The sequence below is a fragment of the Zalophus californianus genome, chromosome 14, assembly GCF_009762305.2.
Source record: "Zalophus californianus isolate mZalCal1 chromosome 14, mZalCal1.pri.v2, whole genome shotgun sequence".
Lineage (NCBI taxonomy): Eukaryota > Metazoa > Chordata > Mammalia > Carnivora > Otariidae > Zalophus > Zalophus californianus.
The window spans coordinates 48,797,418-48,813,574 of record NC_045608.1 but is presented as its reverse complement, the minus strand read 5'-3'; the positions used below and the strand labels follow the sequence as shown (position 1 = coordinate 48,813,574).

At 44.4% G+C, this 16,157-nt stretch overlaps 1 protein-coding gene across 5 annotated transcripts in view; it reads left to right on the top strand.

Annotated features, from left to right (window-relative positions):
- The window catches only part of KCTD1 (potassium channel tetramerization domain containing 1), a 175,758-nt gene that overhangs the window by 130,567 nt on the left and 29,034 nt on the right, over nt 1–16,157 (top strand). For 4 of the 5 annotated variants that reach the window (XM_027577072.1, XM_027577076.2, XM_027577073.1 and 1 more), the window contains exon 2: nt 1,890–2,068. In XM_027577072.1, coding sequence (XP_027432873.1) covers nt 1,890–2,068 — 179 coding nt within the window. Of the gene's footprint in view, nt 1–1,063; nt 1,199–1,889; nt 2,069–16,157 lie in introns of those variants that run through there. The other variant, XM_027577075.1, reaches the window with a different exon arrangement.

Sequence of the window (16,157 nt, the reverse complement as noted above, 5' to 3'; positions counted from 1 at the left end):
GTAACAGGGAGGGGGGCCCGTAGTGGGGGGGGGTGTCTTTCACCAGGTAGGAAGTATCTCTTAAAAGTAGAGGCTGTGGGATTGCATTTTTAAAGGGAAGAATGTTGTTCTTTGTCATTGGAATTTTAAAGTGCTAACTTTTAGTATTTTCAAACCTTAACTGTTTTATATTTTCTACCAACCGTGTCTTTTTTAGTTTTTTTTCCCCATCCAATACCTCTTCAATTTCACTTCTCTGTGTGCTACAAACATCAGCTTATGTTTTTTTTACTATCCATTTTGCATTATTAAAAATACATAGGAACGTATAAAGAATAATGCAGTAAACACCCATGAACCAACCACCCAATTTAAGAAATAAAACATGAGCTCTTTTCCTACGACTGTTTCTGGGCCCTGTTTAATTCAGCATGGAGCAAAGCACAACACAGATGGTCAGCGTTTTGTGTAAAGGCCCCATCCCACCCCATTCATGGTAGCTGCAGAGTTTCAGAAAGCATGTGCATTCACAGTCTTGCCTGGACATGTGGTTAATGCTAAGTAGTCTAACAGTTGTGCCCCAGGTAACTCCTAAAGCTGTTTCAGATCATAAAATCTCTGATGTTTTGCAAATTTATATTTTATCGTGCTGGGTTTTATGCACAAAAACTAGATGACTTCCCCTTTATAATCTCCATCAAAGGCATTTTTCAAAATCCCTTTATTATGCCTTATCACTGGCTTTGCCACACATTGTTTGCATGTTTGAAAACAATTTCTGGCTAAATGATAAATCTGCGAGTATTGTGGCATTAGTCTTGCAGAACTCAGACATAAATGCTATTTTAGCTTATTCCTCAATTGCAGGCTCTAAATATTTGACCCCTTCATTGAGTGCCAGAGACCTGACTTGACTTGTCTGTGGTTTGGGCTCTTATTTAGAAGCAATCGACCGTGTTTGGATAGTGTTTGAAATATTTATATTGTCTCCATGGAAAGGATGTAATATTTTATTTCCTGAAGAGTACACTTCCTTCAGCATGCTCTCAAGGCCACCCTGTGATGTCCTCCGTCTGCTCTTCTGCTCATACCTCTGCCCGTGGGACTCTCCATCGGCACCTGCCCCATTGCTGCCTCAGGAGCTTGATCTCTGCGAGAAGTCTGGCGTAGACAAGAGCAGCTTGCTCGTGGCTCGCACGCACATACTTACCACTGAAGGGTACAGTCTTTCCAAAGTGTCCCCAGACCCACAGTCTTACAGAGAGAGAGAGAGAGAGAGAGTCGGAGAACAAACGGGTAGAGTGTGTGTGGTTTTTTTTTTTTTTAAATCCCTTGACTGATGAACTAGCTGTGCCTGTTTACAAGGTTGCTTTGAGAATGTGTGCTGATGCCCAAGCTAGTCCTACCCTCGTTTTCCTGATTTGAAAAATAGAAATCAAGGAAAACATTTTGCAGAACACAAGTGCTGAAAGGTCTATTTAACCCAACTGCCTAGCAATGAGTTTCCAAAGACAAGGATAAAGCATCTCTATTTTATTTAGACGTGGGTTGTTTCAAGTGTTGATTGTCTTTTCATTTGGAATGAGTGGTAGCTCTCCACGTGCCATTTACCAGTTGTTAAATGCGAGAGTTCATTAGTGAAATAAGCCGTCATAGAGCTCAGGATGATTGGAAATGAACATTAGTTCGGCTCCTTGATCTCAGAGCATGGGAAGTTTTCCTTTTCTTTGTTACAGATTTTGTTTTCCTAATATTCATTACAACAAGAGCAAGAGCCTGCTGATTTGGGGAGATTTTATTGCCGAATGAATACCAACGCTAGTCGCTGGCTTATTCTTTATGATGCACGTGTTTTCTTTCTCTCCACTGAAAAAATGAAAACGTGTCTAAACTTGCTTATCTCTCTGTAGGACAGTCGACCCAATATGTCAAGACCTCTGATCACTAGATCTCCTGCATCTCCACTGAACAACCAAGGCATTCCTACTCCAGCACAGCTCACAAAATCCAACGCACCCGTCCACATTGATGTGGGCGGCCACATGTATACCAGCAGCCTGGCCACCCTCACCAAATACCCCGAATCAAGGTAATCTGAAAAAAAAGGGAAAGTCGCGCTTGGAAGTGCATGTGTTTGATGCCCTAACTGTTTTTCCTTTGACCAGCACACCAGCAGCGTGGGGCCGGGGTTAGAACATGAGCTCCCGGCTACCCGGGCTGCTCTGGGATGTGGCTGTCAATCTCGGCCCAGTCAGGCCTGACCCACAGCTTAGTGGGGTATGCGTAGACCTGTCACATGGGAATGGAGTTTTAGGATATTTCACTGTGCTAAGGTCTTCGTGTTTCTCAACATAGTACAAACAGAAGGATGATTTCTACCTACCGCGAACTTTTCTTTTGTGCTCTTCTTCTAAAACACACATTCTTATCAGTTCTTAGAATTTTCTTTTTTTTTTAAATATTTTTATTTATTTGAGAGAGAGAGAGCACATGAGATGGGGGGAGGGTCAGAGGGAGAAGCAAACTCCCCCCTGAACAGGGAGCCCGATGTGGGACTCGATCCCGGGACTCCAGGATCATGACCTGAGCTGAAGGCAGTCGCTTAACCAACTGAGCCACCCAGGTGCCCAGTTCTTAGAATTTTCTAGAAGATCATTTGGCCCACCAACTTGTGAACTAGAGGAAAAAAAATGAGAGACTCTTATCAGTGAGTGGGGCAGTATATTTAGAACAGTATGCAAAAGTCCAGGAAGCCAAGATAGTCTTGCTTTAAAAAAAAAAAAAAAAGTGCAGTGGGATTTCTGAGCACTCAAGGCAGATAAGTAAATATAGAAAGTGTCTGAAGAGAGGAAAGTGGTTTACAAATAGGCATTACACACTTGATGCTTATGAGACACACACACACCCCATATGCCCTCCCACCCACTTCTAGAGGAGTTCCAAGGAAACAGTTTGCTTTTTTATTGTTGCCGGGACACCCCTCCTGGCTTTGGTTTGATTTGGGGGCTATGCCCAGATCCTCTAAGGGACTTGGTCTCCACCTGCTCTGCTGGTGGGTAGAGGAGGAGGCAGGAGCTCATGGGAGCTAAAGTCAGGAAAAAGGGAGTTTCTCTGCTTGGTTTTGCTCATCTGAAATGGAAACACACCATTTGGGCTTCGGGAAGGCACCAACTGCTTTGATAAGAACTTCTGACAAAGTGACAGATAGCAGGTAGCTTTACAGCCCGAGCAGAGAACACTGACGTAAAAAATCACTGGCATCTCGATAACTGCATGAAGACCCGTTTTTTGGTTGTGTTTTTTTATTCTCACTCTACTGCCTGAGATTTTTATGAAGGAAGGAGAAGGTTGAGAAGAAGAAAGAAGAAATATTTTCTCGATTTTTCAGATTCAATTCCTGCAATCAAAGTGAAATAATTTTTTAAAACACAAATGACTATTATTTCAATGAGCAAAAACACTATGTCTTTTTAAATGAAATGTTGCTATCAAGTTATTCGTTTTATTGAGTTCCTACTTTCCCTGAGCGTACTGTAATAGGTGCTCCAAAGTCATGCTACGTGATGGCTGTATTTCCCAAGAATATCATGATAAAGCAATGTTTCTTTAAAAAAATACTTAACTTCCATTCCTTCTAAGCTAATACCAACATCAACAAAAGAAAATCGCTGTGCCTCTTCAGATGAGCACTGAATTCTAGGAGGCAAGCCACAAAACATACAGGAGTCAGAAAGCAAATCCTTAACTGTAGCAAAATTCACTGATCTGATAGCCTTTTGCTTCAGTCGGATTTTTAAACTCTGATCCAGGAGGGAAGTTAATAATTACCCCATGTGCCTATGACGGAAGTAGTAGGTTTTCTTTGAGTGCTCATTGCAGCTGGGTGGGTCTTCTTATGGACTAAAGCCCCATGGGGGTTTTGGCTTCTGGGAAGCTCCCCTGTCTCACTTAGGCTGTGCAATGGTAGGAGGTAGAAATTCGTTGGGAGACTCTGTTTATTCAGTTCCTCTCTCAAATAGTTTGCCACTTTTAAAGACCTCGAACAGTATCTCGTTTGGAGAGTCTTCCTCTGGCCACCTGTGCATGGGTATTTCTAAGAGTCTGCTTTGAGTTCCTCATTATCCACACCCTGAGGCATGCATCGCATTCCATGATCTCAATACTCAGGATATCTGCACCGTCTCATATGGCAGCCACTGGCCACGTGCAGCCATTGAGCACTTGAAATGCAGCTGGTCCAAATCAAAATGTCCTAGATTGTAAAGAATTAGGACCCCCCCAAAAGTAAAATGTCTCAATAGTATTTTATTATTGATTTCATGTTGGAGTGAGAATATACTGAATTAAATAAAATAGGTCATGAAAATTAATTTTACCTGTTTCCTTTTACTCTTTTAATGTGGCTCCCAGAAAACCCCAAATTACATGTGTCTTGCTTTTCATTTCTATTGGACTGTGCCGAACTATACACAAGATTTTTTAAAAATCTCATCAAACCTACTTCTCCCCCAGCCTGATACTTCCGTGCATCATAAGTTGAATTTCTCTTTCAACCAACTTAATTGGAAAAGATGAAATTGCTCATCTTCCTTTCCCGATCTTTCCCTACACTTCCTTGTCACCACTGGGCCACAGCATCATGGGAACAACATCAGAAATAATTTATGGCTCATTAGTCCCACGTTTGAATGCTGACTCTGCCATTTAGTAGTTGTTTGGCCAAGGACAGGTCCAATTTCTAAGCGCCTATCTTCTCTCTTATAAAATAGACACAGATATGTCTTCTTGTAAGGTTATTGAGAGGATTAAATGTAATTACAAAAAGCACGCCATGGCCCTGTGCCCAACACATACTATTGCCATTATGCTTAATCTTCTGCCAAACCCAGCAATTGTTTCTTTTCAGACTGCCTTCCAAATACCAGATATATCCCATTCCTTCATTTCCTAGACCATGGAAACAGGCTCACTTTTGGATTCTTGCCTGACTTACTGTAGGCTCGAGGGGACTCCTAGCCGGCACCTTCTGGTCCTTGATCTTAATGCCTCTACCTGTCCCAGAGCTGCTGAGCTGTTCCAACATCATCTTTATTGTCAGGGAGATATTTTTAAGCCTGTGCTAGACTCTGAAACAAGCCTTACAAACTGACTTGTCTTTCTGTTGCTTACACCTAAAGCAGACGACGGTGGTTTAGATGTTGAACTGACCACTCTGCTCTCTCTTGGATTGTGTGTTTGTGTGTGTGTGTTGTAACTCACCCAGTGTTCATTTCAAGGCAACAGTCAGTTTAATGGGACCCATACATAAATGTTCATAGTCATGGATACAGGGAAGAAAGAGTTTCATGCTTTTCTTATACATGTCAGTTCCTCCTTCCAACTTCTGAGAAAATCTCTTTGGGGATAAATCCTAGGAGATTAGGTTGCCCATGACCATGGAATTACAAATAGCTCCCACTCCAGTTCTCTAGTAATGGGTACTTGGAACCTTTCCCACCCTGTGGGACCATTCTCAGCACATACTGGTTCTTCTCTCACTTGCCTTTCCCTTGGTGTAGTCCAGAGGGGAGGAGGACTTTTTCCTTGGTTTTGTTTTCTAGGATTTCAAGGGGAGACTTGTAGTGTAAGAGTCCTAATTTGTTTGTAGTAAGGGATCGTAAAAGATGTCATGTCTTTCTGCAATTTCAGAGGTCCTACAAAGAGCCTTTATTCCATTTTGAAATACTTTAGGTGACTTTTTGTTCTGTCTCTGTTTATCACCTTCTTGGCTAAAGACTGCCCTTAGAACCCCAGAAAGTGGTACAAGGGACCACACAGCTGAGCATTAGAAGCACCTGGGAAGCATTAAAAGGCCATGCGCAGTCCTGCCCCAGACCAATAAAGTAGGAATCTCTGCAATTTGCCCAAGAGATCCTGATTTTCACCATCTGGTTTTGAACAACACCAAGATGTATGGTCCCTCCAAGTGAATACAGGCTTCTTCCTCAATGAATGTTTCATGCTATATCGTAATGGCCATCCCACCAAAAGAAAATACCTCTTGATCTTTATTTCTTTGATTACCAAGGTTATCTGGTTCCACTGTGTGTAGGTATCCCCTGTGCTTTCTTTGGGTGGGGGAAGCTTGTAAGCCCTGAGTAGGGATTCAAGAAGCAAACGGACTTGTACATTTTACATCACTCACATTGTTACTCACATCCATTGCTAGGTGGTTTCTAGCTGAAGGGACTGACAGTTTCAGATTAACTGCAATAGTGTATACATCAGTGATGTGCTCTGTCTTACTGATGTTTTGTGTAAGATGCAAAACAGCTCTTCGGAGATGGTTTATGAGACCGAGATGTTTTGTGTAAGATGCAAAACAGCTCTTCGGAGATGGTTTATGAGACCGAGGCTGATCCACACCACCTCAGGGATCAAGGAGATAGATCCCTTGCAGAGGAGCTGACAAGTCCCCGATTCTAGTTGCTCTTCTGAATTGTAATCACCCAGAAAAACACCTAGTTCAGATCTGCAATAACTTTACATCAAGTAAGTAAAACAAAACAAAACGAAAGCAAAAAAAAAAATATATCACCTTCATGGAAAGATTTTTAATGGATTTACAAAGAAGATAGAACATATTTTATTTGATGGTTTGCTAGTTTGATTGATAAGTTATAAGTATCTGGACATAGGAGGTGAGCCTCACTTGTACTCGTGCCCCGGGCCCTGCACATTTTAAAGACAGACCTGATTATATCTGATTTAAAAATCTAAGGCACCCGTTATTAACATCATTGATAACAAAATCTAGGTATCTAAGTCATTTGTCATTAAGTAACTAAGATTGGTACCAAATGACATGGCCTCTTTAAAATCTCCCGCTGTTGCCACTGAAATATCTTTATAGCCACACATGCGTGTGTGATTAGAAAACAGCATTCTGTGCAGGGTGTCTGGGAGGCTCAGTCGGTTAAGTGTCCGACTCGATTTCAGCTCAGGTTTTGATCTCAGTGTCATGAGTTCAAGCCCAAATTGGGCTCCATGCTGGGCGCAGAGCCTACTTAAAACAGAACAAAACAAAAACATTCTGTGCTTTAAAAGAAGACACGAGTCTGAGTCCAGGTTAGGTCCATTTCATCCTTTACGGTCGCCTCGAACAAAACCAGTATTAATAGCGGCTATATTGATGGTTATTCTGATGTGGGCTTTTTAAAACCGGAAAGTGGGCTGTTACCGCTAATGAGTGAAACCTCTGGGGTGGTAATAAGGCAGGGGTCTTAACTAAAAGAGCCGGTCAGCCGGCAACCTAGAGGTGAAAGACAGGATCTCGTGTTACAGTCCCCTGAGCCACTCGATCTGACGACTTGACAGAGCTTTTGTGTATTTTAAACCCGGTACAGAAGTTAACTCCCACATAAGTAGATTATGCTAAATTGGTCTCTCCTAAATAGCAGCAGAGTTACTAAGCACACTGGCATATGTAGGTAATTGCAAAACTCAAGAGACTGGGCTTTCCGCCTTGCAGTCAACACCCATGGCCACCCAAGGGGTGTGTGTATTTGGAGCTTTAGGACGGAGATGCCAAATGTGTGCCTTTGCCAGCAGAGAGCCGGCTCCTGGCGTGCTTCACTCTCGATGTGTGAGCCGGAAAGGCATGGTGCATGGGGAGCTGCCCTGGAAGGAAAGTTGATGGGTGCACTCTTAAGGGATTGGTGCACACACTCACAGGACGAGTGAATGCTCATGTTTGGAGTTCCATGTAATTGTGCGAGGCCAGACTAGGAGGTGTTCTGGAATCCTGTGTTAGGGCTGGGGATTCTGTGCTGTGACTCTGTGACTTCACAGTTCCAGTTTCCTAGAACAGGCCCTAGACACGGGTCCGGTCCTGGCATCATGCAGGCCCGAATTTCAGGATCCCAACAGAAATGCCAAAAAAAATAAATGCATCCTTCTTGCCACACAGTTCGCTAAGCTGTCCTGCAGAATTATGGCAGGACACTGAATAGGGGGCTTTTTATTATACCTCGTCTTTAGATCAGCATGATTTATAATACAGTGTCTTTGGGGGCGCCTGGGTGGCGCGATCGGTTAAGTGTCTGACTCTTGGTTTCAGCTAAGGTTGTGAGCTCATGAGATCGAGCCCCTGTTGGGCTTCGCGCTCCATGTGGAGTCTGCTCAGGACGGTCTCTCCCTCTCCCTCTATCCCTCCCCGCTGTGCTCTCTCTCTCTCTCTCTCTCTCTCTCAACTAAATAAATCTTATAATGCAATGTCTATCTCAAGTTAAAAAAAAAAATCACAGAACAGATTATTGGGGAAGTAGAAGTCATCCTGAGACGCGAACTCTTCAGCACAGATGGAAGGAAGGAGCATAACCCTGCTGCTTTGGAAAACGCCCATGGAAGTGCATAAAATGAGGACAGTCTAACCTAATGGTGAACAGTTTTGATTGCTAAGATGGGTTGATCTGTTAAAAAAGAAAATTAGTTTGGGGGGGGTGCCGTTGAAAAGGAGGTAAAGCACCTGGCTAATGAAAAATGGAAAGTTTCTCCAGGGTAATCCGGGCAATTTTCCCCTTCTCTGTCTCTTCTTGTCATCTTACAATATTGCTTTTTCAGAATTGCTTCTCAGTTATATAGGCAAAGAGTAAATGAAACCAGCTTCAAAAGACTTTTTTTTTTTAAATGATGAAACTGAATTTTCTCTTCTGTACTGAAAAGCCAGGAACTTACGCTACGCTACTGGTGGATTCAGCAAACTTCCCTTGGCACTTGGGAACGAAACAGACCTCGCTTTTATTGTCATCTAACTCATAAGGTTTTGTCTTGGAGCATACTTCAGAGAAAAATGTAGCCGTCTTATAGCCCGTCGCCCTTCCTGTGCTGTTCTTCCATCCACTCGATGATTTCTTCTGTGCTCCCCAGTGGCCAGGGTGGATACTGGCCAACAGAAGTCCTTGCTCCCCTGTGGTTTACACGGAAAAGCGGGGAGGGCAGACGATGAGTAAACAGTCAGTAAATGGCATTTGAGTTAGGACCGAGTGAAGTAGTAAGAAGAATAACATACGGAATAAATACGCCCACTTTGGGATATAGTTTGCCCCCTGTATTAAGCTGAAAGATCATTTTATTCCTACGTATTTGCTCATCTAAATTTTCAAGACAAAATCTAGTTGCCGTGTTAGTGCAGATATAGAAGCAGATCTGTGTTGCTTCGGTGTAACACATCACCCCGATCTTGGCTCAGTTGCCTCTTCTGTTACGCATCTCCTGCTACCTGATGTGTGGCACATGCGTATGTTCGTCCCTCGGCTCGGTGGGAGGGAGATGCAGAGTGAAGTCCACTCTCTGGGCCATGGATGTGGAAGAGCTCAAGGCCACGTCAGCTCAGATCACCTTGCTGGGGTACTGACCCTACTACTGTTCCTGATACATTTTAATTTTGCACTCGTTGGTCACGGAAGTGATCCTTGGTTTTGACCAAAATAGTTAAGAAGCAAATAAATAAACGTGGGCAGAAGCCCCTTGGTGGCCAGTAATGAAGCTGGTTCATCCCCTTGCCCACTCCTGGCTTAGGCCAGGAAGAAGGTGAAGGCCACCACGCTGCCCCGTCCCTCTCGATGGTAGAGCCGTGAGGTGGGGGAGGAGCGCTGGGTATCCAGCATGAAGTGGCTCAGGGCCGGACTGTGGGTCATGTTCTCGATATTTCTGAACTTCTCCCTCGCCAGGAACTCCATCTTATTTCCAGTAGAAACGCCGTTCCTGTCCCTGGAAAGCTCTTTCTCACTCAGTCTCCATCGTGTATTCTTCATGCTATGCATTGTGCCTGCCACCGAGTGGACGTTCCAGAGTTGGCTGGACATAGGAATTAGTTATCAGGTGAAATATTGTGCACGGAGGCCGGGTCCTCAAAACAGTGAAGGGCAAGTAACTGAGTAAAGGTGTTCAAAATAAAAATAGTTAAGTTCCAAGGCCAGGCTGGGCTCATTATCTGTATTTCTCATCCAACGTGCACAGTGATCTTAGAGGTAGGGACTGCCATTTACCCCTGTGCACAGATAAAAACACTGCAACTCTGAGAGGTCAAGTGAATGCGCAGAGTCCCACTCCCACTCCGCTACAGGCCGTCTGTGGTTTCTTCTTCTGTAGCTGCACTTCTCAACCCTGGGGGCAGGTGAGAATCTGCAGGAGCTCCAACAAGCCAGCCAGCCTGGCCCTCCCCGCAAAGATCCCGGTTTCACTGGTCCGGAGCAAGGCAGGGGATATTCTCATGTTTCCCATGGCTAGCCATGTAATCCTTCTGACCACCTTCCAGAACTATGTTCTAAAAGTGGTCGTGAGCCTAGAGGGCAGGTCATCCACGATAAGTTCAAGCCACTTGATTCTTAAGGTGACCTTCACCCAGTTCTTTAGGTGCTCGGGTAACATGAGGACTTAATGGTAGGCCTCATCCGATTGGAGCTGCAAAGAAGTACATGCTTTTTTCTTCAAGGCAGAGCCCAGAAAGGGATTTTCTAGTCTAGTTACCCGAAGGGAAAGAGTAAGGAGAAGGGAATAAATCCACCCAGGCAACAACCCAGATACCAGTGAACCAGATGAACAGAAGGGTGACACATGTCTTCTGAATGTTTTCCTCCAGCCGATACCTCCTCTCTAATCCCCGCACACCAGAGTCGAAATTGCAGATTCCTGGGCCCTGCCCAGCATTCGCCTGACCAGTAGCATGCCAGGATCTGAGTGGAGTCTGCAGTTTTCATCAGCATCGGGCGATGCACCTGCAGCTCAGAGTTTGGGCACCAGGTCTGTAGAGGAGGGTGTGGAAGAGAAACGTGCCAGTGTCCTGGGCAGGGTGGGCATGGCAGTGGTGTGGCAGGAGATAGGTCGTTAAAGCGAGACTTTTCTTACTGATTCTGCCTTGATTCTCATCATTTGGGACAATAATACTAACAGTACTCCTTTTGATATGTCATAAGGAATAGTGTCACTGAGCAATGTCAAGGTCATTTTTGCTCTGTTTTTCATTGTATTTTCATGTTTCCCCTCATGATACAAGAAAGTACTTTATAATAACAAAGTCTATGTTCTATTTACTTATTTGAAAAGTTAATTAGTAGGTAGCTCATAGAAGATTCTGGTAATCTTTCACAAAGTTAATAGGTGAAAAATATACTTCACTTTACTGTGTCTTAAGGACAGTTCCATTATAAGGGCTTAGAATTGACAGTGTTATTTCACACAACCCAGCTTGTGGATCTCATGTGACTTTGGCTCCTCAAACCGTTTAGTTTCTTCAAGACAAAACAAAGTGTAGCTTCTGTCAGCCACATAACCGATTCGGGTGGAGTGCTTCGAGACCTACTTTATGGCAAATGAGGACCAACACTGAAACATTTTAGGTGAATTTCCAGAAGATGAACTGCATTTTGGTCATTGGGGAGAGTTCTGTGGGCAGGAGTATTACACGCCACAGTGTTATTCTTGTGTCTGCCAAATACTGGCTAGCCTCTTCCCAGGCTGCCATGATCCACTTTGTAGAGATGTGAAATCTCTTTGTATCAGAAAGGAAGACACCGTGAGGTGTCTGTGCTGTGTGTGTTTGTGGCTGCAATAAAACAATGCAAGTTAGTCCCAAGTTGGGGGAGTCTTCTGTATGAAGCCAATGCAGAAAATAAACTTTTCCCCCCTTAAATTCCAAACAGAAGCATTTATTATTTAAAACCCAAACATGATATTGTAAAAATATCATGTAAAATTCTCAAAATTCAGATTTTGAGAATTTTAAAAATAATAGTAAACCAAAATAATAATAATAATAATAGTAAACCTCAGAAAGTCACACTGCAGGATCCCTGATGGGCCCACCGAGCACAGAAATGCCCTCTGCTGAAAGCTGAGGTATGTTCATAGAAAAATCGAGTCCACTACATCTGCCAGTTTGTTCTATTATCATTATAGAAGTAACCCATTAAAATGTCATTTCTTCTCAGTAAAATGCAGGATTTAAAGCTTCAACTAGATCGGTTATCCATATTCTGCCTCTGAAAGATGACTCTCAGGATTCCCTGAAGATAGAAAGTAGCAACAATTCGGGGCACCTGGGTGGCTCAGTCAGCTAAGTGTCCGACTTCGGCTCAGGTCATGATCTCGGGGGTCCTGGGATCGAGCCCCATGTCGGGCTCCACGCTCAGGACGGATTCTGCTTGTCTCTCTCCCTCTGCCCCTCCCCCAGCTCATGCTCGCTCGGTCGCTCTCTGTCTCTCTCAAATAAATAAAATCTTAAAAAAAAAAAAAAAAGCAACAATTGGTCCTTAACGCAGCAGGCTGAAGGGAGGCATAATGCCTTGCATGGCGGGTTTCTGAGTGTGCCCAGGGTGGCCCTGGAGAAAGAAGGGAAGGAAGGGTGAGGTGGGGGGGGGGGGTGCGGGTATCGAGAAATCAGTTGTACTCTTACAACTGTACGCATGTCGTGTATTCATATTCCAAAGGCAGACACCCAGAAGCTCCAATCTGGTGGCGATCCCATTTATAAAAAAAAATGTTAGAGGAAAAAAAGAATCCGCGTCTCGGTCCCCCAACGATATCAGCTGTTGCTGGACCATCTGAATCTCATCAAGATACAGTGTCACTGGAAATGACGCTGTCACTGGGTAATGGCTTCCTCCTGCTGCTACATAAATGCCCTGTGTCAGTTGGCTTAGTAATGACATTGCTGCTTATCTTTTTCGGTGGTAATGATTATTTTTATTTCTGCGCAGTTTTTCTTACTGTGTTGCCATATTCAGAAGATAAATTACAACTGTGCGTACCAGCTAACCACCGCTTTGAAACAGCGGTGAACCTTGCCAGGCCCAGGGCTTCATCACTGGAAGGTGGATCTGAGCACGCCCAAACTTGCTCTTGTGCTCTGAGCCCGATGTGTTCCAGAACTTCTGCGTGGTTTCAGTAGACTTGTCAAGGCCCCTGCCATCCCTCCAAAAATTGTTTTGTTTTTTTTTAAGAAACAGTTTAGGAGGCCCCGAGGGCTTGAGAGCTTACCTAAAAAAAAATGGAAATTCCGTTAGTCTCAAAGCAGTGCAAACAGTCAATAGCAAAGCGGAAGAGAAGGGTCTCTTAAGTGTATCCCACTGAGCCATAATCTGAGGGGCCCTAAGGAAGGTACTTCATCAACACATCAACATTTTGATGACACTTTGCAGAAGGAACAAGACACCACGAAGGGCGGGATTCAGAGAACATTGTCACACACATTCAGACGGACTGGAGTAAAGGCGGTACCAACCAACGAACCTAGGGAACTGTGTTGAATATGGATGAAGCTCTGGTCTTCACCATGGCTACATGTCTGGGCCGGTTAAAAACACCAAACAGTGACAGGACAGTTTATATTTCCACGTGCACATTCTGTGGGGCTCTTGAAGAACCCATTTGTAATCCCTTATGTAGATTTTAGAACTTAGCACAAGTACTTCTTTGTCCAATGAGCCCTGGCCTCCGTGCGCCTCTCCCGAAGGACTTTCAAATGGAGCGGCAAGGATGAGAAGCAGTGGCGCCCAGTGACGACTGTAACTTGTCACCTTCTGTTTAATGACCATCTGAAAAGGAAGAGGAAAAAGAAGAAATTCTTGTTATCAGCCGGGACGTTCACTTCTTTAAAGTTTTGCAGGTTAGGGCTTGGTTCTGAGTTTTGTTGGAAGGGACAGGGAGGAATACAGATTGCTAACACCCACTGCTTAGCTGTCTAAGGACCAGCTTGGTGCCTCGGGGTAAATTCTTGAACTATGATAAACCCCAGCAGGGCGGAGATGGTTACACAAGACACACACCTACAACAGCGCACTGTTGACCATGGTGTAGCCAAAGGCAGGATGCTGTCAGCTCCGAGTGCCTTGTTTCCCAACCACACACACCCGAGAATGTTGTCTTTGAATCACGAGGTGATAGAAACTTAGTGTTTTTCATATGTCATTTTGACTTGGTGATTATTTAAATACTCTTGGGACATAAATTCAAAATCTTAGCCTTCTCAGAATAAAAGGCCCACCAGGCATGTTGTCCATCATGATTTGAATAAGCAATTGGAATTTTTAAAAAATGGCAGTATGGACATTTTACATGTTCTTTACAATGTTGATATACCTTTGAAGCTGAGTAGATGTGACTCTCGTCCAATTTGCAGCCTTCTTTCGTTCTATAGAGATGTAACTCAACAGTCCTGAGGCTAGATCTCCTCCCTTTGGCTTTGTCTCTGAAAGCCTCGTCTCAAGAACACGCTTTCAAGCTTCCTAGTCACTCTGAAGTGAGGCAGGGACAGAGGAGTTTAGTCATTTTCATTCATCCAACCACCTCTCCTTACTCTTGAGCAGTTGAACCATCCCTTGAACGGTGTCAGCCCTGGTGTGTGTGTGCGTGTGTGAGGAGCAGGGAAGGGGTACAAAGGAATCAGGGTAGATTCACTTGCTTTCTTCCATACATCTTCTGTTAGGTTTTGAAAAAGCATTTACCTCATTTTTTAGGTAAATTGTATTTTTCTCGTCCTTTCTCTTTTTATTAAGCACCATGTTAAGTCTCTGGTTTTTCACTTATGGGTACTCAGCAGAATACTGAAGCACTTCACTGTACACTGTTGTTTTGCTGTCCCCATGACAAGCAGGCAAAAAATTATTAAATTGGAAATAGAAACAGCTAGCTCCACCATAGCCCTCGCCTAGTGGAATATAACTAATACGATGTTTTCATTCGAAGTGACTACTATGACGTGCTGGGAGCCAGCTCCCATAGTCTGAAACAGTAAAACACCAGAGGAGATGGGGAGAGGTTCCCTTCCACATGCTGTTGTCGCTGACAGTCTCAAAGAGAGGGTGGGGCCCCCAGGAGAGCACAATCCCAGGGGGCGGCGCCCAGTCCAGTCTGTTCATTAGGAGCCTGATGCACAGATAGACAATTCAGGAACGTGTCCTCATGCCGGAGAGCGCTCTTTCAGTCATGAGGTCTGTTGATATTCAGAAGCCCAGGAATAAGCACAGTCACTCAGAAAAACAGATTAAAGTCAACGGAACGCATAGGGAAGAGTTTGCATGTGTAACAAGAAACTAGAAACAAGAAAACCGAAGTGGCACTGCAAGGTGCATGAAGGCTGGTGGGAGGGGCCAGAGCAGGAAGGGGAAGGGGGTGGAATGTTCTGGGACGGATTGCCCACTGAGGGTTGGGGACAGCACGGAGCATATGGGCTGGCCCTCACTCTACGGGGAGAAGAGCCTGCAGAGCTCAGAGGCCCTCGGCGAGTTATCTGATGGCTCTGGCCTCTGTCTCTCCATCAGTAAAGTCAAAATATTACTTTTTGAGGTGTGAATCAGAAAAGTTTTTAACATTGTGTCTAACAAACTCAAAAAATGTGGGCTATTATAACATTTTTTTCTCTGAAGAGTAATTATTACTGTAAAATGGAAAACATATTCTAGAGTTTTAAATCAAGAGAAAAAAGGAGTGTCAAAAATCCCTCCCAAGAGAGAACAGACTGTTGGGAGGAGGACGGGGTGGGCGAGGGGGGCAGGCTCGTGTGCTCCTGTGCATGCTCGCCTGCCCAAATAAAAAGCGACAGAAAACCTAAACAGAAACTGCTTGAGCCAAAAATACCCCAGTGGGCTCCCAAGGGAGGATTTGATGATCTGATCCTGGACTGAGCTTAGAAAAATAGCTCTAGAAATCATTATTAAGCAGGCATTTGCTCAAACCAGAGAACAGGACCAGGTGACTGTAAAGGTTTTCTTCCAGGATTTCATATACAGTCAGAATTCCGTTTTGGCATAGCCCACCATCGCCGAAGGACGAAAATCTGTCAGCGTCTCCTGAGCCCGGGCCAGGCGGGTGCAGTGTTCTGCCGAGGAGTGAGCACCAGGCAGTCAGGGAGCGGCTCCGAGCTGCGGTCTGCGGTCCAGCTGCCTGAGTGTGAATTCTGGCCTCTGGGCTGAGAAGCTGGCCACGGCATCCCTGTAAAACGGCGCTGCTAGCATCCACCTAGTAGGCATTCTGTGAGCACTCAGTCCGAGTGTCCTGCACAGAGTGACTTCTCAGTAAATGTAGTTCTTTTCGGACATCCATTTATTCTCCTAAGAATTCTTCGGGCTAGGTATTATCCCATTTCTCAGATGAAGACATCAAAATTCATTGATTTGGTCTGAAAGATGGTAGAGTCAGGA